A 26782-nucleotide genomic window follows, 5' to 3' on the forward strand; every position below is an offset into this window, starting at 1 on the left:
AAAAAGCAATGCCTACTTCAGAGACCAATCATGAAGATTAAATGAGGTACTATAACTGAAATGTCGGTCACATAGTAAGTGATTAATACATGATAGCTATTAGGATGATTATTATTCCTAAAAGTTTATCTCTTACCTGAGGAGCACCTCTTTCTAGTTAATTGATAGGAAAGTATCTCTCCTTCACCTCTAGTTAAACCCTATGGCTTCCTTAATCAGGACAAATTAGCTCCATCCTTACAGGAGAAAATATTAAAGATATACTTACACAGCAATTGGCAAGCATATGCATATGGGGAGAGAGGTGTATTTCTTTCTTTATACTCCTTCCTACAGCAACCTCAGTGATGACTAATTTATTAAGCCAGTCCAGGGCATGGGGGAAGGACTGCAAAGTCCTGCAGAATGGAGGAAACTGAGGCATGGAATCTAGGGCCATAGTTCACATTTACTCTACCTTCAGTTCCTATTGGGGAGGCCCAAGGTTTTTAAAGAACGCTCTTGGCCACCAAAGCCAATTCTCTTGTCTCTTTTTTATATCTTCCTTTCAGGCAGCGGTGCTCACCCCTGGCTGCACCTTAGAATCACCTGGAGAGCTTATAAAAAATACTGACAAGGGCCTGACCCTCAGAGGTTTTATGACTGCTTACACAATAGGAAGCAAAATTTATATGTGCGTGTGCACCTATGTACACTTTTCTGGGGACTCAGTTGGGGCAGCAAAGGGGCAGTGCAGAAGATGAATGACATAAGCGTGTGGGGTGCCATGGGAATGAGCTGTGCTTCTAGGCCAGTTTGGACATCACACAGTAGCTATCCACGCAAAAAAGGCTTCTCACCTCTCCGAGCCTCAGTTTCCTCACTCATTCCACAGGGATCAGGAATCACTCCTGCTTCATATCCTCCGGTGATTTTGAGGATGTGGTGAACTTACTACATCATGTATAAAAAGTACTTTCAAAAGCCCAGCCCCCCTCTCCACAGGGGAGGGCACATTATTACAAGGTTAAGGAGGGTGTGGGTGGGGAGGAAACAGAGGCACTGGGGAGCAGCATTACCCATTGAGAAAAGGCCATGCACGTTAACAAAGCAGCTCACAAATGAGAGCAAATTAATACCGGGCCCAGCGAGAACAGAACATTCACACCGCAGGGGCAAAGCACCCATTGGAGCAGCTAGGCCTTGGCAGGGAGAAGGATGTGGAATAGCAGAGGGAGGAAAGAGAGGGGCCAAGTGAGGGGGGTTTTTGGTGCTAGGGAGGCTTGCTCCGGCTCTGAGCAGAAAGGAAGCGGTTAGCTATGAAGGAGAGAAAGAGAACAGCAGCAAGTATCCCAGGTGGGCCTGGGGGTCAATCAGGAACACCTGACAGCCCTTGGATGAGGAAACCAGTGGTGGCGGGGGTAATAGCAGGAAAGAGTATCCCTGCGACTTCAACACATGTGGCCTCATCCCCTGGCAGCTGGATCCAGGACACAGAGCAGAGGGTCACCAAGGCAGCTGGTCCCCTCCCGATCCTCTACCCCTGCTGCCTTCTTTTTCTTCATTCTGTGAAACAACCAGGGTCCACCTGACTCAGAAGCAGAAACTCAGGCACCAATTCAAAAAAGCCCTTGAAAAAACAAAACAATGACAACAACAACAAAAAATCCCCACAGAAAAGGCCCTTGGCAAATCTTCACAGAGAAACGACCTGGGAATGTGGAGGGGCATTGAACTAGAATGGAATCCTGGACTAGGGTGATATTGAAAATCTTGTATTGCCTATATGGTGGGTGCACTGACAAAGCAATGTTCTGGAAGTCCCCTATGGGGGCCAGACATTAACCCTTTAGTTGCCGGATCTGAAGCAGGGTGTGGAGGGAGGGAGTGCCGGGACTACTAGGGACACTCAGAGAGGTTTGAGGCAACAGTTGTTTACCCATCACTAAGTAAGGAATGTAAGATCTGAACAAGTGGGATGGTGATATAGGTGTTCATGGAGGAAATTCCAGCCCTGATCCTAGGGCAGATATAATTAGTCCTGGAGGGCACGGGGGTGTTCACAGGCAGATAGCTACCACTGGGAGCCTGAGGGGTGCAAGAAGGAGTGGAGGCATTGAACAGATTATCCCTTTGCTCTCATAGCAAAGGGTCGGTCAGACACTGGCTGCACTGTTGAATAGCAGCACCAAGCCTGTGTCCATAGTGCCAGCCCTTCCTCTCTGTTTAACCCCCATGCATACACAGTGCCATGGCCCGAGTCCTGGAACCAGGGCCCAATCTTGGAGGAACATCAATCTATTCATGCCAGACAGCTTAGAATCTGAGCTTATTAAAACAGCAAGGAGCCCTTGAAATTGGCTAAGTCAGTGATCTCTTGATATATGGGGGAAACTGAGGCCTAGGAAGGGAAGGTGGGGGTCATATCTCTAATTAGTGTAAGACCTGGGATGAGCAGCAAGATTTCCCTGTTCCCAGCCTGCTGTATTTTCTGTTGCCTTCTTTGCTATTATCTATCCCAAGTCTTCATTATATCTGAGGGAAAATGCCACAATATCCTCAGTGCCAGCCTTACACATAGGTAAACATGATGTGATCAAATATGTCTCCTCAATTGCCTGTCATTGTGCCTGAAATTTCACCATTGGTGACTCATTCATTTGGATCTTGAAGCTTTCTGTTCTTTCAGGGAGCACAGACCACCTGACAACCACTGGGAGAAAGGCTTTGCAAATTAGACACAGGTTATACAGTGCAGGAGAGCAGTGGCAGCGAGGCCAGTGAAGAAGATGCAAGCCGAGGTAGGCATGGGAACTCAGGGCAAGACTGAATCCAGGATTCAGGCCACCCTGATGGGCAAGGAAGGAGTATTTGATACGCCTATACCCAAAGATTCCCTTCTAGCTTGGGCACTCTGAAAGCATTTCCCCAGGAGACTGCATGGTGACCTGGGAAGCCTGAATCACTGCTGTGTGGTCCATGCTGGGAAGTAGGGCGGGTGAGTGAAGGATAACATCAGTCTGTCTGGAGTGGCCGCGGTGGCACTTTATTAAGAGGAGCAGCCTGGGAGAGATGGATGTGACAAGGGAATCTATGAAGACATTGAAAGGAGCCTCAGCCACAAGAGGGATGGGCTCTGAAACTGCCAAGGGAGGCTGGATGTGGAGTCTGTCTGTTCTGCAGCTCCCCTAGGGACTTGCTGGCTTCATGTGCCTTGGCTCAAGGCCGGGTGCTTTCTGTTGCTCCCTCTGACTTCCATTCTGGTTCTGCCCCAGAGCTGTGCAGTGCAACTCTGGGCTTGCCTGTGGTTCCCAGGTTCCTGAGCCTTTTCTGTTCTGCCGTCAATTCTAGAATTTTTATATCCTAGGGGCTTCAGGGGAAGCCCCTGAAAACTAGTAGGAAGGAGGAAGGGAACAGGGGAGACTAGCGGATTTGTCTGGAAACTGGTTTTGTCTGGCAAGACCCTATATTTCCTTACAGTGTGCATTTACTTGGGGTAGGAGAGGGTAGAGAGAGTGCTTCTAGAAATTTGGAAAATTGTCTTGAAGCCACGTTTGTATAGAAAGCATAGAACTGTAATTTAGATGGTAGGTATACTTACAGTGGCTTATAGGGGGTAAGAAGAGCAAGCTAGAGACCTTGCCAAAGTCTACACTAGTTCTATTGTAGATCTCAGCTATCTGGGCAGAATACAGAACCCCCAGCTTCCAAAAAAATAAAGCATCCACCCACATGGCCAACCTCTGCTGTCTGACATGAGCCCTGTGCTTTCTGAAGTGGGTGTCTCTGGAGGCCTCAAGTGGTTTCTACCCAGAAACCTGCAGTCCTTGAGTTGGATGGGCTAGAGTGGGAAGAGGAGATTGCCATTGCCAAAAATTTTAAACCCAGAGCCAAGACTGTTTTGCTGGTTCCATTCAAGTCCCCAAAACAATCTTTGAGGCTTAAGGCCAAGTCATCACTAACTCGTGTGTCATGGGCACTGCTGAGGGAGAACGGTATTTCACAGAGCAAAGACTCCCACCCAGGTGCGGGCTCAGTGATTCAAGGAAGATGAAATTTAGTGCAATCAATTTGGGAGAGTCAGCCAGGATTTCTTTTAAGCTTTACTTCCCAGCAGCCCCCTCCCACCTTGGAGACAGACTAATCCCTGACATTTGTCTAGTGGCTTTATACTTTTCAAAGTGCCTTCACATCCATTATCTCCATCGAGCCACACAAATGCTCCTGTGAAGTAGGATAAGAAGGTGTTATTATCCCTGTTTGAACAACAAGAAAACTGAGGTCCCCGAAGGAAACATGACTCATCCAGGGTCACACAGCTATTTAGTCAAAGGACTAAGTACTTCAAACGTGTTTTCTAACTTCCAGCCCTGTAATTTTTCCACCTCCATGAAGACTCCCCTCCACAAAACCACAGAGGTGCCCTGCTCCCTGCACAGTGCTTAGCACAAAGTAGATGCTAGTAAATATTTGCTAAATGACCAGGAGGCAGAGGTTGCAGTGAGCCAAGATCGTGCCCCTACATGCCAGCCTTGGCAATAGAGCCAGACCTTGTCTCAAAATAAATAAACATATAAATATTTGCTAAATAAATGATTGCATGGATAAGTTGGGGCAAGGCAGGAAGCAATAGAAGTTCTAAAAGTGCTCTTCTTAAAATGATCAAATGAAGAAGGGGCAGGAAATGTTGTGTTATTTCACTATTTTGACCAGGAAGGAAGGAGTAAAATATCATTCTCATTTCATAGATACTATTGCCAAGGTGTGAAGATTGGGATAGATCCCATGTGGAAGCTACAGAGCTTAATGTCCCAATAAGGCTGCCTTCCACTCATGCTTTATAGAGGTGGTGTGAGTCCTTACTACAGCAGCAGGAAGGAGTCAGAATCAGCCCCATGGGATGAGGATTCTCCCCACGTTGTCTCTGCAAGCCCTGTCTCACCACATGTCCCCTAACAGTGGCTCCCGAGGTTCTGCCATGGAAGAGGTGTCTAGGAACACTGGTTGCCCGCTCTTTTAGGGCGACTGACTGTCAACCCATTGACACTTCTAGCATAACCCAGACCTCAAAGACTCAGTGACTGTCTCCTGGAATGCCACCTGGACTGAGACTTCTTCCTTTTCCTTTTTCTGTCTCCCACAGGCCCTGGCACATAGTAGGTACATAATACATGTAGGATGAATGAATTGTCTGAGGTGAAGAGGGATGGCCATTCTCTGGATGTAGACACTGCAGTCAGGATCCTGCCTGCCAGGGCTCCATCTCCAGGGGCAAACTGACTTGGAGTTGCCATTTGTTCTTAGTCCAGTCAGAAAAAAATGGGGAAACTGGAGGTAGGGACACAGGTATTCAAATGCTGCTTTGCAGTAGCACAAGGTGGCTTTTGAAGCAGGCAGCCTGGAATTTGAGATCCCTCGGGGTTTAAATCGGTACCCCCAGCTTGTACTGGGGGCTCCTTGCTTTGCTCCTGTGAGCCTCAATTTTATTTTCCGTACAGTGGAGAGGATGCTGGAATGAGAAAATGGATGTAAAGCACAGTGCCTGGCACTTAGTAAGTAAGCAAGTGGCAGCTGGATTGTCCGCACATGTATGTCCTCCCATCCTCTCCCTCCCCAGCTCCCCTGAGTGGGCAGGTCCCCAGTGGAGAGAGGAGGGGTCCTCCTGGGGGCACCGACTGTCCCCGCGACGGCCCGATTGCAGGCGGGTGAGAGGCAGCAGACGCCGTGTTTACCAGCTCCTCGCTAGTTTGCCACCTCAGCCGCGGCTCTGGGGCTGAGCCAGTCGCCTCCTTCTTTAAGATTCTGGTCACATCAGGGGCTGGGTTTCTAAGGCAGGCGTGATCTTTCTCTTCCTACAGACGCCGCTGCTGCTACCTTCGGCTCTGGGCAGAGCCAGGGGCAGCGCGAGAGGGAGGCAGCGAGACAGTTCCTGGCTAGGCAATAGCCCAGCCCGGGTCCGGAGGGGGCCCCCGACAGTAAGTACTGCGCTCTGAGCAGCTGGGTTGGGGGGCGCCTGGCCTTTGACGCAGGGGTCTGTGGGGTTAGGGGGTCGGCAGTCGAGCGCTAGGGTCTTCACCAGCCCCTCAAAGTGACTTGGGGGCGGTGCTGGCAGGGGCCCCCTCCACCTGGTCTTTGAACTGAGTTGGCACTTCGGTAGCAGACATCCATCTCCATCCCTCACCCCGAGATCCCAAGGCATTGTTTGGGTCGCCTGGCAGCCCGCGGGCCCCTTTGAGGCCACGAAAGAGGAAACTGGAAGGCAAGATGCGCGGGGATGAGGTTTTGGACACTGTCGGAAAAGTGGCGGCGCGAGTGGGAAGTTTTCCGCTGGGGGGTGCGGGGGGATCGGGAAAAAAGGGGCGAGGAGAGCCAGAAGCTGGGAGGGAAACCACCCGAGTACAGTGGGGGAGGAGACCGCCCCTCTGAGTTCTCGGACCCTGCCCTTCCCGCCTTTACGCCTCGGAAGTGTCAGGGGCTTCTAGCTGTCTCTCCCACCCCAGCCTCTCAGCGCCTCTGCTTCCGCGGGGCCGGGATACCCTGGCTGGCCAGCTCTCCGGTGAGGCCGGTTGAAGCGTCAGCGTTGGCAAAGCTCCGCTGGGTGGAGAAGCAAGACCACCCTGTGAGGTGGTGCACCAATCACAGAAAATGTTAGCAATCGGGAATATGCAGGAACATACCTGTCACTTTCCTTTCTTAAGCTCTGTAAAGGAAAGGGGAGAGGGGGGCCTAAGGTCCTAAAGGCGAGCTTATCTTAACTCACTCCCTTCGTGGAGAACACCAGATCTTACTTCTGTTCTTCCACCCTCAGCCACTCATTTTGCCTAGAGTACTGATGATCCTAGTAGCTGCTATTGTTACTATGTGCCCGACATTGTGCTAAGCTCTTTACGTAGTCCATGTACAGTGAGAACAGTAGCTGGCATTCACTCAGTGCTTTCTTTGTGCCAGGCACAGTTCTAAGTGCTTTACATGCATTGCCTTATTTAATCTTCACAACATCCCTATGGGATGGATACTACCCCCATTTTACAGATCGGGAAATTGAAGCGCAGAGAGGTCCACAAGCCCAAGGTCACACAGCAAGTGAGATGCAGACCTGGGATCTCAAACCAGTTTTACTTCAGCTCCCTCACTGTTAACTACTAGAAATATGATGAGAATTTGGCTTTAATTAAGTAGTAAAATTGAATTTGACTTCCCTACAGCAAAATATATTTATTCTGTAGATCTGAAGTCATGGCCCAGGTGCAGAGAGTTTTGAATCAATTTTTAAATCACCCCCATTACGTCCTGTGGAGAAAGGCAAGCCGAGTGTGCTATAACAAGACAGCAAAGTTTATTAGTAGGTGCCTAGCAATAATGATAACAATAATTGCTAATAGCCATTACTGATTGAGCACTTACTTTGCACCGGCACTTCATATGTATTTAATCTTCACGTAAGGTGCTTTAAAGTAGGCACCCCATGAACCCCATTTTATAGATGAAGGAACCGAGGCTCAAGAGGTTAAGCAATTTGCCACAGAGTTGGGATTTCAGCCCAGATCACTAACTCCAAAGCTCAAGTTGGAACTACCCTTTAGAAGATTTGTGCCTGTCACAGAGGCTTGTCTTCCCTACAGTCCTCTTCTCCCCCAAGCCAGTTGCCCAGAGCTCTACACTATGCTCTCTTTGCACTCAGGAAGTGATTGGACAGGTTGGCAGAGAGAGGGCTTCCTAGAGAAGATGGAGTGTTCTGCGTGGATTTCGGTTTTGTTGTTGTACTAAGTGCCGTGCCTGTAACATCAATACGTTGTTCTGCTTTACAAGTTTTATTAATTAGACAAGTGTCTGGTCTGCTGGCTTGGAGCTGTTAATCCGATATTATGGCTATATCTGAGTACCTTCATTAGGAATTATTTTCTGAAAAGTTTTTAGAGCCTTACTTGCAATCCTGGGCAAAGCCATCTTCTTACCCCCTAGGGTGAGAAAGGGGACTTGTTTCTAGGATAGGACTTCAAGAGCAAGAGCTGCAGCCCATCTATGAGTAATAGTATTGCTGTGCTCATTGATATTCGCCCGCCTCCTTCCAGCTTGACCTCTGTGAGCTGAAACCTGAAACCTGAAACCTGAAACCAGAATGTAGCCAGGTCCCTCGGGGATGTTCCTGTGTCACATCTGGCTCTACAGTTGGGTTATTTATAGCTCCTCACTGCTGGCCCTGGCCCATTCATAGAGCTAGCTCCACATGGACCTTCTTCAGTGTGGGCATAATGGGGTATGTGAGCTTTATGACTTTGGTCTCTATTACTCCAGCTGGATCTCAATGTATCTGCTGGTGGTCCATCCTTTCTGGCTCCTCCCATGAGAGAGGGACCTTCCATGTGTAGCTTTGGGGTGATGCATTAGATATGTGGCTGACAAGTCCAGTGCTGGGCTCTGTCCCGGGTTGTCTCTGTGGCCTCTTCAGACTGCACTGTATCATTTCATAAGGTGACATGAAAGGAGTCAGTGTGTAGCATTAGTCCTCAAATTAAACATTCCCTTCAGTTTTTCCTGAATTTGTTCTATGATTTATTTTTATAATTGCAGTGACTTAAATACCTAGAGATTTCCCTCTTTACTGAATCTTCTTAATTTTTCCTTTGCTGTCAGGTTTGACATTGCTTTCCTGGAATGTCTTTCTCACCTTTGGTGAGAGGGAGAGGTGGTCTTATACTGGGAGTCACAGCATGGTTGGGGGAATACCCTCTTCTGTGTTTACACAGCATCTTCTGATGCCCTCTGTGGTACCAGGTAACACATGGTTTTACATTCATCTGTTTACATACCTGCCTCACCTTAGTCTACAACCTCCCTAAGCGGACAGACTGGGCCTTATTTATCTCCAAATCCCCAGTACTCATCACTATGCCAGGCACACAGTAGGTGCTCAGTAAACTTTTATTGCATATATGAATGAATGCTATCTAAAAGGTGGTAGAGGAAGCCCCTGATTCACAGTAAGGAACTCTGCTATTATTACCCTTATAAGAACGGAGAAATCAGAGCAGAGTTGGCATTCTTCTATAACAGAGAGCCTCAGCTCTGTGGATTTTAATTACTGAAAAAACAGCAGCAGCAGCAACAACAACATCATAATCCCCAAACCTGAATGCTGATGGAATGGATTTTCTGATTAATAGAATATTTCTAAGTAACTGAAGGTTGGGCCAAACAAAATCATTTTTCCTTACTCTTCTTGATTCTTCCTAAAATGCCTGGCTCTGCTTTTCTGCCTTAGTGAGTCAAGTCTGGGGTCCATCATCAAATCAGTGTTTCCATATAGAGAGCTTGTGGGTTCCCAGGATTCCCTAGGATTCTGTTTTCCCCAAGCCTGGTTGTATAGTAGGATCCAATCTTCTTACCCACCCACTCCCTGCCTGTCCCTGCTGCACCCAAAGACAAGCCCACAGGTGCTCTGAGGTTTGTAATTTCTCTGTCACTCACCTTCAGGAAACAGACAGGGGTTTCCCAGCTACCAGCGTGCGGGAGGTACAGAGTGTTTTGGTGCTAACTCACATACCCTCTTGTGTTAGTAGTTCAGAACAGCACATGCTCTTGCTCTTGGCTTTTATTCTTAGGTGGAAGGTTCACAAACTTCACTCCCCTTTTTTGACCTCTGTTTAAGAAAGACCTTATAATTCTTTCCTCCCTCTCAACAGGAAGATGCAATTAGGCAGAATAAAAGGTGTCTCATTGTCCTGAGGCTGCTGTTGGTGTTTCTGGATGCCTCCAGACAAGGTGACATTAGTTTACCAGGTCTCTATTCATGTACCTTCCTTTACTGAGTTTTTGGCCTAATTTTTGCCCTGTCTCTGGACTGTGCTCCTGATTGGACAATTCAGAGATGGTGCACTGAAGGGAGTCAGGAGTTGCTCCCTCACAGGAAGTCGGCTTGGCTTGGCAAGTGCTGGGCATAAGTTCTTGGCTTCTGATACCACCTGCATCATCTCAGGCAGGCGGGGGGAGCAGATAGACATCTAGGCAAAGCATTGAGATAGATGTGCCATTCTCTGCCCAGCTCTGACTAGACTGGCCTGCCTCTCTCTTCACAAGCTTCCCAAAGGGGCATGGGAGTTGGGGGTGGAGGGTAGAACCCAGAGTCCCAACAGAGCCAGACATGCGAGAGGGAGTGAGGGAAAGGCCTACTCACTGTCTATGCTGGGTCAGCTATGCTGCTTGCTTCCCAAGTAATATCTCCCCAGCAACCCCCTCATCTACTCAGGCTATTGTGTTAATGCCTCGTGCCACATACGCACGTTCCCTTCTGTCTCTGGGCCTGTTCTCAGTGCCCTCCCTCTCCACTTGCTCAAATCTGGCCCTTCCTGCAGTACCCAGCTGCAGTCATCTTCTAGAAAGCTTCCCCCTGCTGCTTCTGGAAATCAGCAGAGAGTGGACAAGGGGGAAGTCAATAAACTCCAAGCTCCCTGCCAACTCTGAGATTCTCCAGGAGTTTGATGAACGTCAGGGGCTGGGGCCTTGGAAGGCTGGTGGCCCAGGCCATCGATGCCTAGCAACCTCACAGGAAGGAGGGAGATGGCATAGCCAGCCAGCTGAGTAGGCCCACATTTGGCTTCAAGAGGTTTTGCCCAGAGCCCTGTGCAGCAGGCACCTGCCAAACAGCCCCCAGAGGAGTGCTATTTGAGCTCCGGGTGTTTAGCTACCTGTTGGGAAGTTCCCAGAAGCTCCTGCCCACACCTGCTCCCCCTGTCTGCCCTCCAAGGTTTGTTTACAGTTCAGCCCTTGGCAGGCTAAAGTCTGAGATCCAAGAGGAGAGAGAGATCTGGGTGGCCAGGGACCCTTTTCTGGCTTAGCATTCTGTGCCAGCGTTCTGCAGCCCAGCCTGGCCTCAGAGAGACGTGTTCACTGAGGGGAAGAATTCAGGCCTGCTGGTCTTTTCCCTGCCAACTCCACTTTGCCTAACATGACCATTCCCTCCCACTTTCTGGAATTCTCTCCACTTCTTATTTTCTTTTTTTGATCTCCTCTTTCTCACACACACTACAGCCTCTGGTGACTGGCAAACTGGCCTAAGTCAGGAAGCTGTCCTGGGTCTCTTCCTCATGCCATTTCTGATTTACCCCTTGTCTGCTGCATCCCCATCCATGAGATGGAGAGGGTACAGTTAGGCTCTCAGCATGGCAAAATAGCAGTTCCCTCCCTCAAATCTTCATCACCCAAGGTCCTCTACCAAAAGACTGTCATTACCCTGTTGCCCTTTAGCAGCAGTGGGAGCCCTGAGGGCAGAGCGGGTGGGGGACAGCTCAAGAGCATTTAAAAAAGAGCAGGTGAGGAACTGGAGAGCGCCTCCAAAAAGCCAAGACAGCCAGAGGTGGCTGCACAGCTTCTGCAGTGCTTGCCTTCCCCAAGTGTGAACCTTCCCTTCACCGTCTGCAAAGCCCTCCTCCTGTCTTATTTCTCCTCTTTATCTTGTTTTCATGGCCTCTCTTCTCCTCTTCCTCTTTGCTCTGCCTGGTCCCCTTTCCTGCTCAGCTGTCTTCCTCTCTTGCCTGTGTCTTTCCCTTCATTCCTCATCTCTCCCTTTCTGGCTAGTCAATCTCTAAATGTCTCTGCCTCCTTCAGAATTAGTTGGTGTGGTACATGGAGGGTAGAGGCTGGGGTGCTCAGGGCTCTTTGGTGTGACATGACAACTCCTTCAAGCTCCTATGAATATTTCATTGCTCCAGTTCTCCCTCACTGCCTCTGCCAGTGACAGGTGAGTGGGGGCTAAAACACAAGAATCTCCCCACTAATTCTGCCACAGCTCAGTGGCAGCAGCTTCAGACCTTGTGACCCACAGTGCCATATGGCATCAGACTCACATCTGGCACAGGCCTCACATCTGTCACCGGGCTGGCAGCCCCAGCATGGAGGGTTTAGGAGCGTGTCTGGACCTATTAGACAACATGTCTGAATCTATTGACTGTGTAGCTCCTAGAGGGAGGAGGGGACAGGGGAGGGACAGCTGTATAGAGAATCCTCTGCAGCTTCCTCTCAGAAGCATTGTGGGATTGGTCTTTTGCAAGATGACTCCAGGCTTCCAGGTATTTGTGAAAGGAAAGATGACCTTGGTCTCTCGACCTGCTCCCTCCTGACCTGCTAAAATGGGTGACAGGTGTCTCCATTCCAGCCCACTGGGGAAAAACAACTATTTGGACAATGAGAAAAAGAATCCAGACAATGCCACGTTTTCTGGAAGATGCCTCTCCAAGCTCACCTGAAGAGGAAGTTGCAGGGCTGTGAAGACCTGGAAGGGAAATAGAGAGGAAGCCCTAGGAAAGTATCCAAATCATCTACCCAGAGACTCTGAGAGTGGGAAGAACTACTCAAAGTCATCCTGCCCATCCTCCTGACTCTTGCCATTCTGAAAGGATAGTTGTCTACCCGTAAAAAAATTCCTTCCCTGAGAAGGAATAGCTGTTGGATTTCCCACCGTCACTCCCCTAAAAAGGCTGGAGCCATGCCATCTTCCATTCCTTCTTAGCTTGTAGCCCTCCCTGTACTGTTTCTTTGACTACATTCTTTCCCTGACTTTGTCTTTGGACAGAGATGTTGAAGGGTTTCTCCCATGGGCCAGACTTCCCATCCAGAAACGTGCCTTTCACAGGCTGAGACACAAGCAGTAGGCATTTGATAATAAATTGCATGGAATGGCCAGAGGATTTTAATCTGTATGCCTCAAATTCACTTCTATTCATGCATTGGTTGATTTAGAAAATACTAAGCACTTCCTGTGTGCCAGGATCATACCAAGTGGAGGAAATATACTGTTGAACAAAAAAGACAGAGTTCCTACTCTTATAGAGTTTACAGCCAAGTAATCACAAAAATGAATACACAACTACAAATCGTGATAAGTATGAGTCCCAAGAAGGAAATGAACATGTTGCAATAGTAGAGAATAACCAAGGTAAAGTTTCCAGGGAAAGCCTCTGTGAGGAGGTGATATTTAAGTGGAGACTTGAAAGATAAATTCAGCCATATGAAGAATGGGAAAAGAGGTTTCTGGGGAAAAGGAATACCAGTAGGAATGCCTTAAGGTGGCAAAGATCTTGGTGTGTTGAGAAACTAAAAGGAGGCCAGGAGGGCCAGATTGTAGTAGTTAAGAGGAAGAATAGCATGGGTGGGGGGTTGGCAGGGAGGGCAGAAAGAAATCATGCTTGGCCTTGTGGGCCACACAAAAGGACTTTGGATATTATGTGCTTGCAGTAGGAAATATCTGAAAGGTTTTAAGCAGGGGAGTGACAGGATCTGATCTGGACTTTTTGCAATATCTGTAAAGACCAGACTTTGAAGGGGGCAGCAACTCACAGGAGAGATGATGATAACTTGAGCTGGGTGACAGCCATGGAGAGGGAGAGAGCCATCAGATCCTGGATGGGTTTGTTTGTTTGTTTTGAGACAGAGCCTTGTTCTCCATGCAGGCATGGAGAATTGAGTTCATCGAGGAATGAGATATAGCTCTGTCACCCAGGCTGAAGTGCAGTGGCAGAATCTCAGCTCACTGCAACCTCTGCCTCCTAGGTTCAAGTGATTCTCCTGCGTCAGCCTCCCGAGTAGCTGCGATTACAGGCACATGTCACCACACCTGGCTAATTTTTGTATTTTCAGTAGAGACAGGGTTTCACCATATTGGCCAGGCTGGTCTCGAACTTCTGACCTCAGGTGATCTGCCCACTTCAGCCTCCCAAAGGGCTGGGATCACAGGTGTGAGCCACTGTGCCAGGCCTTGGATGGGTTTTTAATTGATAGCTGACAATGCATATACACTACAGAGGGACTGGATGAGGAGGTAAGGGAAAGGGAGACACAGGCCTCAAGAATGACTCTTAGATTTCTGGCTTAAGTAACTGAAGAGATGATGGTGCCATGTGCTGAGATGAGGAAGGCTGAGAGAAACCGAGGCTTGAGGAGGAATATAAATCAAGAGTTCAGTTTTGGACATAAGTTTGAGATTCCTGTGAGGCATAAAAGTAGAGATGTCAGAGTATATGAATTTCAGAGCTCACAGAGGAGGATGCAAATTTGGGAGTTGTCTGAATATAGACTGAATTTAAAACCAGGGGACTGGATGAGATCACCTTAGGAAAGAGAGTAGAGAGAGACGAGAAGGCCTGGAACAGAATTGCAAGGAACCCCAATATCTAGTGATTACGTAGGGGAGGAGAAGCCCACAAAGGAGACTAAGAAAAAGTGGCCACAGAGGTAGGAGGACAGTTTGGAGGTAGTCTTAGAAGCCAAGAGAGGAGAATGTTTCAGCAAGGATGGACTGGCCAACTGTCTACAGCTATTGAGAAGTTGAGTATGTGAGGAATGAGAGATGACCATGGAGGACATTAGGGACCTTAACAAGAGCAACTCTGCAGAGTGACAGATGTGGAAGCCAGAGGATAGTGGTTGGGGGAGCAAATAAGAGATGAAGAAGTGTGGTGTCCTTAAGGTAGAGGCCAGTAAAGAGAAAAAAAAGAGAGATGAAGCGGAGACATATGTGTAGAAAACGTTTTTGAAGAATTTTGTTGCCAAGGGGACCAGGAAAATGGCACAGACACTGCAAGGGAATTGTGAGGGAATTGTGGAGTAGAGGGAGGTAGATTTTGTTTGTTTTCTTAAGGATGGATGACTTCCATCAGCATGCTGGCATGATTAGGGAGTGATGGAGAGTTTGGTAATTTAGGGAAGAGAATAAATGCCCAAAGGAGTAAAATCCTTGAGAAGATGAGAGGGATGGTACCAGAACATAAGTAAGGAGATTTGCCATGATAGAAGAAAAGAAACATTCTCAATTTTAATAGGGAAAAATGAAACATTAGTACAGATGTAGTACAGATGTGTATAGATTTGGTGGTGGTAAGTTGAAGGAGCTCTCATCTGATGGCTTCTGTTTTTACAGTAGTCTATGGGATGAGGTAATCAGCTGAGACTTCTTGGGGAAAATGGGAAAGTAAAGAAGATGGAGGATAGAGGAGTAGCTATGAAATAGTCATTTTAGAGAGAGAGAAAGTGATGATCATGGCGGGGCAGGGTGGCTCACGCCTGTAATCCCAGCACTTTGGGAAGCTGAGGCAGGCAGATCACCTGAGGTTAGGAGTTCGAGAGCAGCCTGGCCAAATGGCAAAACCCTGTCTCTACTAAAAAATACAAAAAATAGCCAGGTGTGGTGGCGGGTGTCTGTGATCCCAGCTACTTGGGAGGCTGAGACAGAAGAACTGCTTGAACCCAGGAGGCAGAAGTTGCAGTGAGCCAAGATCGCACCATTGCACTCCAGCCTGGACATCAAAAGCAAAAGTTTGACCAAAAAAAAAAAAAAAGAAGCAGCTGTATCATAAATGATACAGCTGCTGTGGAAAACAATATGATGATTCCTCAAAAAGTAAAACATCGAGGGAGGGAGGGAGGAAGGAAGGAAGGAAGGAAGGAAGGAAGGAAGGAAGGAAAGGACCAGACAGCGTTGAGAGCTTATACTCATGCACTCCAGCCTAGGTATCAAAAGCGAAACTTCATCAAAAAAAAAGGAAGGAAGGAGGGAAGGAAGGACGGACAGACCAGACAGCATTGAAAACCTATACCCATGGATTTTAAAGTGGAATCCAGCTAACCAGTTGTGTGATTTTTCTCCAGAACCCTTCAGCTACTTGGATGCAGGCATGGAGAATTGAGTTCATCAAGGAATTAGGTATAGCACTTGGGGAGGAAGTAAGGAAGTTAAAGATGTTTCCAAGGAAATGATCATAATGAAAGACTAGGACCTCTAAGGTGGACTTGAAGAGAAGTGAATATAAAAAGGGACTTGAAGGAGAGAAAAAAAGTGAATAAGTAGGAGAAAGTGCTTGCAGATAGGCAGCATCTCTGAAAAGGTGACATTTAAGCTGAGACCTGAAGGATGAAGAGTCAGCTCTGTGAAATATGAGGGAAGAGAGTTCCAGGAAATGGAAATATCAAGTGGGAAGTGAATAGGTGATCATGACACATTCAGATGCTTCCTGCAGTGGGGGGAGCCTTGTGGAGGTAAACTGGCAGGATGGATGGTGTCATAAAGAATGGGCTATCGGGCATTTAGATTTTGGGGGTAGTGCAATATCTGATGATGACTCAAAGTCTAGGTGGGTGATGATGGTGTGAGTTAAGTGGAAGAAGCAATATTTAGAGGACTTCTCGTCACCGTGTGGATGTTGAATTCACCAATAATGATATCAAGAGTTGGAGAAGGTATACCCATTAGGAAGGCTATTATAAAAACAAACGAAAAACACAGAAAATAATAAGTATTGGAACGTTGGCCAGGTTGTGGAGAAACTGGAACATTTGTGTATTGCTGGTAGGAACATAAATGATACAGCTGCTGTGGAAAACAATATGATAATTCCTCAAAAAGTAAAACATCGAATTTCCTTATGATTCAGCAGTTCCACTTCTGGGTATGTACTCAAAAGAATACAGGGGCTGCAACAGATATTCGTACACCCATGTTCATAGCTACGTTGTTCACAGAAATCAAAAGGTAGAAACAATCCAAGTATCCATCAACAGATTAATAAGATGTGGTACATACATACAATGGACTATTAGTCTTTAAAGGAAGGAAATTCTGACACATGCAGCAACATGGATGAACCTTGAAGACATTATGCTAAGCAAAATATACTAGTCACAAAAGGACAGATTTGTATGCTTCCTCTTGTATGAGATTCCTACAGTAATCAAATTCATAGAGACAGAAAGTAGAATTGTGACTTCCATGGGTTGGGGGTGGGAGAGGGAATGAGGGGTTACTATTTAATGGGTACAGAGTTTCAGTTTCAAAAGATGAAAGAGTTCTGGAGATGGATGGTGGTGATGGTCACATAATAATGTGAGTGTACTTAATGCCCTAAAAGTGTACTTTCAAAAATGCTAGGCTGGGCACGGTGGTTCACATTTGTAATCCTAACACTTTGGGAGACTGAGGTGGGTGGATTGCTTAAGCCCAAGAGTTAAAGACCAGCCTGGGCAATATGGCAAAACCCCATCTCTACAAAAGATACAAAAAAAAAAAAAAATAGGCAAGATGGCACACGCCTGTGGTCCCAGCTACTTGGATGTCTGAAGTGGGATTGCTTGAGCCTGGGAGGTGGAGGCTGCAGTGAGCTGTGATTCTGCCAGTGCGCTCCAGCCTGGGTGACAGAGTGAGACCCTGTCTCAATAAATAAATAAAATGGTTAAAATGGTAACTTTTGTGTTACAGATATTTTACCATGATTTTTTTTAAGGAGTGGGAGGGAATGATCACATGTGACTGGGAACTAAAGTCCTCAGTGAATGTGGGACTGACTCAGGAAATCTGTAGGTAACTATGAGGAGAAAGAGAGTGGTAGAGGTGGGCGGCAGGCAGGTTCCTCAAAGGTGCAGGATATTTTGCAGAAAGGAGGAGTAATGGCCTGGAGGCAGCACGGGCAAGCAAGGAGGACACCTATCTCACCTGCAGGTCCCAGAGGACTTGAGTTTTGCAAGAGAAAAACAAAACAAAAAACCCCAGCTTCTATTTGAGAGGGCTGGTGGGTAAGTGGTGCCCTCAAGGAATACACAAGTCTCAATTGGGAGAGAAGGTAAAGGACACTTGCAGAGACTAAACTGAGGCTATAGAAGAGTTTGCTGTTGATTGAGAGTTCCAGTGAACACACTAGAAGGGTTTGATAGGGAGGAGTAAAATGGGATAAGAGTGTAAACAGACTGCTGTGAGGAAGAGAGTCAGGGTTCTAAGGACCAGAATCAAGTAGACTTCTTTCTGGTGGTGAATGAAGTAAACAGGAAGGCGAGGCATTATGGGATGATCTCACATATGGGAAGGTGGGTTTAGAGACATGTAGAAAGCCAGTCCTGGGTCTGGAGTCTCTGATAGGTCAGCTGCCGGGGTGGGGTAGGGGGAGCTTCAAGGGAGGCTGCTCTTACAGACAGAATTGAAGCCACCTTCAGTTCACTTAGGGAAGAGTAGTCGGCTTAATCTTCTCACCAAGCCTATCTCATTGCCTTCTAGAAAACTACTTTAGGCTGGGTGCAGTGGTTCATGCCTGAAATCCCAGCACTTTAGGAGGATGAGATGGGCAGATCACTTGAGCCCAGGAGTTCAAGACCAGCTTAGCTAACATGGCAAAACTGTGTCTCTACAAAAACTACAAAAAAAAAAAAAAATTAGCCATGCATGGTGGCATGCACCTGTAGTCCCGGCTCCTGGGGAGGCTGAGGTGGGAGGATCATCTGATCCCAGAAAGTCAAGGCTGCAGTGAGACATGATGGCTCCACTGGGCAAAGAGAGTGAGACCCTGTCTTAAAAACAAAACAACAGCAACAACAACAAAAACCCCTACTTTATTTAAAGGTTCTTGCCACAAATTGTGGAAGATGATTGGCCTTGGAGTGAGGCAGACCTGGGTTCACATTTCGGTGCCACACAATATATATAGGGATATATCCTTCAGCAAATTACTTAGTCTCTCTTCCCAAATCTCAGTTTACTTCTCTGTAAAATGGACATAATAGCACCTAGCTCATGAGGTTATTGTGAAAATGGAGTGGCATAATTTGTGGACAGCACCTGGAGCATAGGAAGTCCTCAATAAATGGCAGCTGATATTATTGTTTTCTGCACTGTCTTATTTTTCAGCATTTTTCTCGCCTTACTCTCAGATGTCACTGTCCTCAGGCTATCCTTTCGCTGACCACACTCTTCAGCTGGACTTAAACAATGTCCCCTCTTTCAGATCTTCCCTCTACTTTTCCTCAATGCAACCATATCTGTCTTATTTCTTGTCAGTTTAGAACCCTCCTTGTTCTCTCCTGGGGTAAATCTGACTCAACCAGCAAGTCCTTTGTTTGAATCAATTTATGTGTCCACAAAAGATGACATTTGTGTTTTAACCCGGGCCTTCAATACCATAACCCAGTGGAATAAAAGCACCTCGTTTCTCCCACCTGACTGTAGCTCTTCCGTTGTCTAAAAATAGCATTCTTTTCAGTCCTGGCTTTTCAGAGTGTGGTCTGTGGACCAGCAGCATGGGCACGAGCCCGGAATTTGTTAGTCTCAGACCTTGCCCCAGATCTACTGCATCAGAATCACTTTAGCAATACTCCCAAGTGATTTGTATGTACTTTAAAGTTTGAGCAGCACTACTAGAATAAGGAGCAGCTAGCTGAAATAACAAGCAAGGGCTCCTTTACAGGAAGAAGGGTTTGTGCCCAAACTGCTTACAAAAGGGCACCCAGAGCAGCTACTTCACAGTGCTGGGGATGGGCTGCCATCTCTGCCACCAGGGAATATGGCATCTCACGGGGGCCCAGCTGCTCGCCTGCCATGCTGGATCTCTAGAGCTTCCAGGAGAGTCAGGCTTCTGTTACCGGAATCAGAGGGCTAATTGGCCCCACATGGTTCCAAATCCTGCCAGTCTTGAGGGGAGTGACAAGATTCCCCAAGGAGCCAACCAAATGTAAAGAAAAAGGAGCCAAAGGCAAAGAGGGCTAGAGAACTAAAAACGGATGCCTGGAAATTTAGCGTTACATTTCCATCTTCCTGCATGAAAGCACAAGTGGGGAGAGCATCAGCTTAGAATCATTCCATCTTCTTCTCGGTTCATTTGTCCTTTAGCCACATCCTGCCTAGCAACAGTTGTTAGCATGAGCTCGAGCTACCAGTCCCTCTTTGGACAGTGATGGAGGGATCAGTTTAGCCCACAGAGGAATCAGGGCATCCAGAGGGAGCCAGGTTGTCTGGTAGTTGGGTCAGGGAAAGAGCTGCCGGGAAAATGAGCGGACAGAGCGCATTGTGGGGCTGTCTTCTAGAGGCAAGGAGTTGGGGGAAGGGCTTCAGCTGTATGAAGCAGGTGAAGTTTATCTCTGGCTCCCTTTCTCTGCTCCTCCAGCCACCCCGAATAATGCTACCAATAATGTCGCCACCTCTACATTTGTGTCATATGCTTAACCTTCCTAAGTGCTTCTGTAGCCATGATCTCATTTCATTCTCCCAACAACGTGGAGTTAACAGGCTCAGAAACAGGTTAATTATGATGTGGGTTGAGCATTCAGGCTGGGCTAGGACACAGAGTGCTGCTGACTGTGGGGCTGGGGCAGCTTGCAATGGAGACTCTGGATAGCCAGAGGGCCCTGGACCCTGTGTGGGAGCAGGTAGGGGGTGCTGCGATTGTGGGTCTTAGCATACAGATGCGGTCCCAGCTGGGCCACTAATGTACTTAGCCACTATGGATCTGTACCTCTTCATCTCCTACCTAGACGGCTGCGATGGAGGAGGGACAGTCATCTACCCTATTTGGCAGGACAGAGGAGATAATGGATGTGAAAGCACCTTTTCTCAAATGAAGTAATGAGTGTCAAAAGGAAAAGAACTGCACAGATATAAAACGTTATCATTAGGCAGAAGAGAAAGGCTAGGCCTTTACCCAGGTCACTAAACAGAGAGGGCAAGCCTGGCACACGGTGAGGGGATACCTTTGGGGACTTTGGTAAGAAGGGGAGAGAATTAAGGCATTGCATACTTCGGGGCAAACAGCAGAAGCAAATAGCAGCCCTCAGAAACAAAGCTGGTGGGGTGAGGGGATAAGCTTTGGCTGCTTCACAGTTTTGTTCAGGGATGCCCTGTTTGAAGGAACCAGAAGCCAAACATCTTTCAAAGTCAAATTGCCTATTTCCCCCAGGAGGATAGTCATGTGACCCATGGACAGCTGAGCTCCTGTCGTCCATCACTGCTTGCCTTCAGTGTCATTCCCAAGTCTCCAGGCACTTAGCAAATTTCAGAGGGACTGAGCTCCAGACTAAAAGAGGCAAACCCCAGGAGGGAAGGAACAACTTCCATTTGAATTGTAAAATGGTCTATTGGTCTGTTAATGGAGGTGTTTTTCCCCTGCCCCAAGATGCCTGGAAGTGGTGTGAGGAAAGGGCTGCTTGCAGAATTGAAGACAGTAAAGGGCAGTTAGTCCAGCTCAGTTAGGGACAACCCAGGGATGAATGCGCTCCAGCCACAATTGGAGACATGCCTGCAGCTATGAACCACTTGGCTGGGCTTCCTGCAGGAAGATGGAATGCACCTATGGACAGAGTTTGGTTCTTGTCTCTCTCTGCAACTCTGCCCTTTCTTGGCCAGTGAATACAATCCCTACTTCGTCCATGGAGCCATCTCCAGCTTCTCCATGCCCTCCTCTGAACACTCAAGTTGGAACTTAGTTATAGACTTCATCTACCAGTCTCAGTTAGCACTGTAATTCTCTTGTTCAGTATACATACTTGTCTTTTCTCCCCCAGCTAGACTGAAAGCTCTTTGAGGGCAGAGACCTGTCACTTCTCCTGTGTCCCCCAGAGCACTAGACTCTCTGAGTAGGCACTCGATAAATACTTGTTGATTAATTATGAGTCAAAAGAATAAAGCAAAGCACTTCTGTCACAAAACACTATTTGCTTATTGATTCCTCTGGCTCCAGGAGTGCCCGTTTTTTTCAGAAGTGATAGTACCTCAAGGCCCAATGGAAACTAAAGTGTCTTCTGCTTCAAAGAAAGGAAAAAGGAGCAAATGGGAGGCTGCAGTGGTAGGGATCAAGGGGGAGCGCTGAGCGTAGGACAGTGTCCCAAGCGCTTCTGCAGCACACCTGTGTCTGTCTTCCTTGCTGGAGCTCCTGCTCCCCATGCCACAGTTTGCACAGCCTTCCCTGGCTGATGCCCATGTCGGAAATGAGCTGGTGCCATCCCAAGAAGTCCTTTTAGTGCCAACAAGTTCGGGTGGCAGGAAGCAAAGGGCTCATTTCCCAAATAGCCCTAGGAGTGAGACAAGACGGCAGCTGCAGGAAGATGCTCTCTGGCTCCCTTCAAGGACATGCTCCTGCCTGCCACCAGGAGCCAAACTGAAAGAGACGCCAGCCTGTAGCCAGCTTCAGAGGGTCCCTATCCCAGGAGGGTGCCTGTCCAGGACACTAATCAGACACATTCCAGCTTCGGAGTGACTTTCCATTGAAAAGTGACCATTTATCTTAGTGGTGTGAGAGGAAAGGAGCAAGTTTCTGAATTCGCCTTCTAGAGGCTTGACCTCTTCCTAGCATCCCCTTCCACCTTCCTAAGGGGTGACAGACAGACTCCAAGCCAGCGTGAGGTGCAGCCAGAGAGATCTTATATGATAGAGACAACTTCAAGGTTCTTTGCCAGGCTATGAATTTCTTTTTTATACCATTATTCTAAATATTTTCCCCTTCCCTTATAAATAGTCCTAAAGCTTCTCCCTAATTACTGAAACTGTGTCCTGATAAACAACCTAAATGCTTGAAACCATTTGCTACTGATGAATTTGATATTCTCAGCTAATAAAGAATTGCATTGCTCTCGTCCAAGTGTGGTGGCTTACGCCTGTAATCCCAGCACTTTAGGAGGCCAAGGTGGGTGGATCTCCTGAGGTCAGGAGTTCGAGACCAGCCTGGCCAACAAGGTGAAACCCCATCTCTACTAAAAATACAAAAATTAGCCAGGCGTGCTGGCATGTGTCTGTAATCGCAGCTACTCTCCTGGAGACTGAGGCAAGAGATGCCTGAACCTGGGAGATGCAGGTTGCCGAGATCGTGCCACTACACTCCAGCCTGGGCAACAGAGCAAGAGCCCATAAAGAAAAAAAAAAAAAAAAAAAAGAATCGCATTGCCCTCAGAGTGTCAAAACCTCCTACTTATTTTTACAAACCTTATACTAGCTTATTAATTAGCTCCTGGCCCTGGCCCTCTGTATTTTGTTCTGAAGGGCTCTGCCTTGAACCATAATTTTAGCAAACATACTTACTGAGGCTAGAAAACTTAAGCCCCATCTATAGAGAACGCCTAAAAGTCTGGGGCTGTAGTGATGCCAGACGAGCGAGCTAAGGCTCTGGGTCACTTGGCCCTGGCCCTCTCTCCTTTATCTCTACATGCTCTGCCCTTCCCCTTGACCATTCATTCCTCCTTTTACCTCCTTCCCTGTCCTTGGCAACCAGTGCCATCACAGGCCTCGATGTTTCTACACCCTCACCCTTGAGGACTCTTCACTTGAGTACTACACTCAAACCCCTTCTTCCCTGCAGTATTCCTCCCCTGGCCCTTGATGGAGAATTTATGAAGCTCTTCTGGAATCCCTAAGCTTTAGTCACTTAAGTTGTGGGCATCGGGAGAACAATGCATAATCTCTCCCCAGTGTTAGGTCAGCGATTTCTCTTCTCCCACCTCCTCTGGGCTTTCAGGTATGCTGGCAGCCCCAAGATGCAGCTCCCCTTCTGGCCTACAGGAACTCTTTTCCAGGTGTTTCATTAACTGAAAGACACTGGCATTATGGACAAATGTGGTCCCAGACATTAGCACATTTATTTATATATGCTGCCTAAATCATTTATTTTTTTTATACATCCTAAGATATATTCAACCTTAAAATTGCATCAGTATGGGCTGGTTGTGGTGGTTCTCGCCTATAATCCCAGCACTTTGGGAGGCTGAGGTGAGAGGATCACTTGAGACCAGGAGTTCGAGACCAGCCTGGCCAACGTGGCAAAACCCCACCTCTACTAAAAATACAAAAATTAGCTGGGCATGGTGGCACATGTCTGCAGTTCCAGCTACTTGGGAGGCTGAGGCAGGAGAATCACTTGAACCCAGGAGGCAGAGGTTGTGGTGAGCTGAGATTGTGCCACTGCACTCCAGCCTGGGTGACAGAGTGAGACTTCATCTCAAAAAAAAAATACATCAAGACTTCATGAAGATGCTCCATCTTCCGGAACAACTTCACATTTCTTCTGCCACTTACTTGTCTGTCTTGTGGTCTCTTCCTGCAAAGTTTTGGTTTCCTTTAGGGAGTTAATAGCTAAGTCAATGGAGGATACCAGTTATCTTCTGCAGAATATTTGCATTGGATTCCTTCTGGAGTCCCAGTATCTGAGGGGAAGGGTCTGACTCTAATTTCAGGCTCATGACATCAGTTTCTTCTATTGGCTCTAGCCCTGAAGACAGTTTCTAGATTTCTCTTTCTCCAATCTGAAATACGAGGCAGTCATCATCTCTATTGGTTCCAGAGGATGTAGGAAGATAAGCTGTAAACTCCTGGGTGCCAGGGTCAGAACCCTAACCGGCGTCTCTCCCAGCTGGTTCTGAGGCTTAGTTCCCTGTGCATCTTGTTTTGCTCCCATCTTCCCTTTTCCCCAGTCATGTGATGCAGGAAGAGAGCGCAAATGATATGGAATGTGAGCAGCTGCCAGCAGAGATACTGCGACAAGTGACCATTCACCGAGACCCTATATATGGCTTTGGCTTCGTGGCTGGCAGTGAGAGGCCTGTGGTGGTTCGATCTGTGAGGCCAGGTAGGTGTCCCTCAGAGTGTCCCCCTAGCCCTGATTCCTGTCTCCCAACACATACATATCTTCCCAAAAAGCAGAGCTTCCAATTATTCTACCTGTGTTGCTGAAGAATTCATGAAGAATGGTTGAAGACTTGCCAAACAATAATTGTGTGAGGGAGCTGGCCTTTTAAGACTGATAGACACAAACCATTGAGGCTGTTAGGAGCCCTAGAAAAAGGCTGCAGTTGATTGTTTAATAGTGTCTGGATCTTAATAAAGCTTCCGTTTGCATCGAACATTCATAAAAGAGCCATAATGCCTTGCAAAACAAAGTACCTATTCTATTTAATTCAACAAGTATTCATAGATTGCCTACTCTAAGCCTAGCAATGTTGTAGGGAAGTATAATACATAGTTCCTGTTCTCAAGAATCTAACTATCAGGCTGTGGAGACATGTACATGAAATAGGTCAGCCATTGAAGACCAGAATCAAGATACAGACCACAGGTGGGATAGGAGAGGAAAGGATAATGAAATCTCTGAATGGCTGAGTGGCAGTACCAAACATCTACCGTTGATTAAGTATCTACTATGTGCTTTGCATCGTCTTGTTTAATACTCACAGCCACCCCTGCAAGGTAAATCAGAAAATCATTTCCCATTTTGCAAACAAGGAAACTGAGGCATAATGAAAGAGAAATGACTTGTCCAGGGTCACTCAGCTATAAAGCAGCAGAGCCAAGGCTTGCACCTGGGCCTATTTGAGCCATGCAGGGGAAGTAGGGCCTGAAAGGGACCATGTGGAATAAAACAAGCAAAGCCTCACCTTAGCTATGAAGACCTGCCATCATGACTGAAATGGGAAAAGGCTAAAGTACTGTTTTGTTTTGAATCTGCTAGGCATTGACAAAAAAGACAGACGGAATGGAGCTTTATTCCTGACTTGCTGGGCCTGAGGCTTTAGATGTTTACAAGTTTCTCGCTCAGTCAAGAGGAGCAGTCAGAGTACAAACTGGTCTTGCAGAAATTTGATGAATTTTGCAATCCTCCAAGGAAAAGAAAAAGATTTTTGTAAGCTCTCTCTTCACCTAGAGGGCACAGAGGAAAAAAAAGCACACATACACAACAACAATTTAGTACAGGAGTCCGTGGCTGACCTAAGGCTCCAGAGTTAGTCGTGCAGTTTGGCAAAAAGGTTTTGAATCTCTGATCAGAAATCAAATTTATCCTGGGAAAGAGGGACCAGCTAACACTTAGTAATAGGCCACCAGGAGCCCCTACTTGAACTTCAAATGAGGCAGAATTTGCAGAGCTGAAGAAAGCCCCCAGGCCTAGAGGAGGTCAACTGCCAAAGGTACGACAATGAAGAAGGAGTTGGAGGGGTGAAGAGAATAAAACTTCCAAGCGAGAACCACAAAAAGCCATGGGGCTGGCATGTGCAGCCCTATAAAAGCCCTATAAAAGGCTGATCCATAGTACTACTTCTGGCCCAGGTGGCTCCTGAATGCACAGGACTTGTTTGGTTCTTTACTTAAGGCCATAATAAAGACAGAAAAGTATCCTACAGAGGAGCAATTATGGTTGATCAAGCCAACAAACCATTTGTGAAAGCAGTGGTAGACCGATGTTGCCAGTGCCATCAAAGGGCCAAGGCTCATAAAGGCGGTTGAGGTCCATGAGGACCTCTTCTGTTAGACGGAAGAAAGGGAGGGGAGGGAAAGGAGGAAGAAGACAGAGTGGCCTCCACCTAAGAGACTGGCATTTTTGGCAGAAGTAGATAGAAGGAATGAATGAGTTGAAGGAATTGTCCCTTGGATGGTATAACTACCAATTACCCAATTCTTAGCAACTTCAATCAGCTGTTTTAAGTGCTGTATATTTATCATCTCATTCATCTTCCCAACATTCCTATGGTGTAAATATACTGTTATTTTCCCATTTTATAGATGAGGTAAGAGAGAATCAGAGAGATTAAATGTCTTGTCCAAGGTCACACAACCAGTGAATTGCAGATTCAGATTAAAGTCCATGTCTGTCTGGCTGTAAAGAGTATGCTCTTCACCACCATACTCTGCTCCTGAAGCTAGTGTACTGTCAGGAGATTCGGCCTAGTGTGTTTAGGGAAACCGCTGCTTGAGCAGTGAATCCTGCTGCCTGTGCTGGCAGAGCCATCCTCAGCATCCTCAATATGTCACTTGAGCACAGCTCAATGGCTCTAGAGTGTAGAACCTATTGTGCTGTGCTCAAGTGACATATTTGAGCTGTGCCCAAGTGACATATTTGCTTTGTATGCTCATATTTTTGGAATTTGGGCAGCACCCTTCTTTGGAGCGAGAGGGAGAAGTTGGGATCTGGCCCTTCAAGGTGGACATAGCCAAGAGTCAAGGCGGGTTTGATAGTGAGTCATGTCACTGAATATTTCTTTCAAATTTGAGTCAGGCTAGATCTGACTTCTCATTCTCCCCAAGTCT

At 47.2% G+C, this 26782-nt stretch overlaps 1 protein-coding gene across 3 annotated transcripts in view; it reads left to right on the top strand.

The window, feature by feature from the left end:
• Positions 1-5842: 5842 nt before the first annotated feature.
• FRMPD3 (FERM and PDZ domain containing 3) overlaps positions 5843-26782 on the top strand; it is a 93048-nt gene continuing 72108 nt past the window's right edge. The window contains exons 1-2 of one of the 3 annotated variants that reach the window (XM_017546452.2): positions 5843-5954; positions 24178-24332. In XM_017546452.2, coding sequence (XP_017401941.1) covers positions 24185-24332 — 148 coding nt within the window. In that variant the 5' untranslated portion in view covers positions 5843-5954; positions 24178-24184. Of the gene's footprint in view, positions 5955-24177; positions 24333-26782 lie in introns of those variants that run through there. The other 2 variants (XM_037744943.1, XM_037744942.1) reach the window with 2 other exon arrangements.

The sequence above is a fragment of the Cebus imitator genome, unplaced genomic scaffold (assembly GCF_001604975.1).
Source record: "Cebus imitator isolate Cc_AM_T3 unplaced genomic scaffold, Cebus_imitator-1.0 Scaffold189, whole genome shotgun sequence".
NCBI classification, from domain to species: domain Eukaryota; kingdom Metazoa; phylum Chordata; class Mammalia; order Primates; family Cebidae; genus Cebus; species Cebus imitator.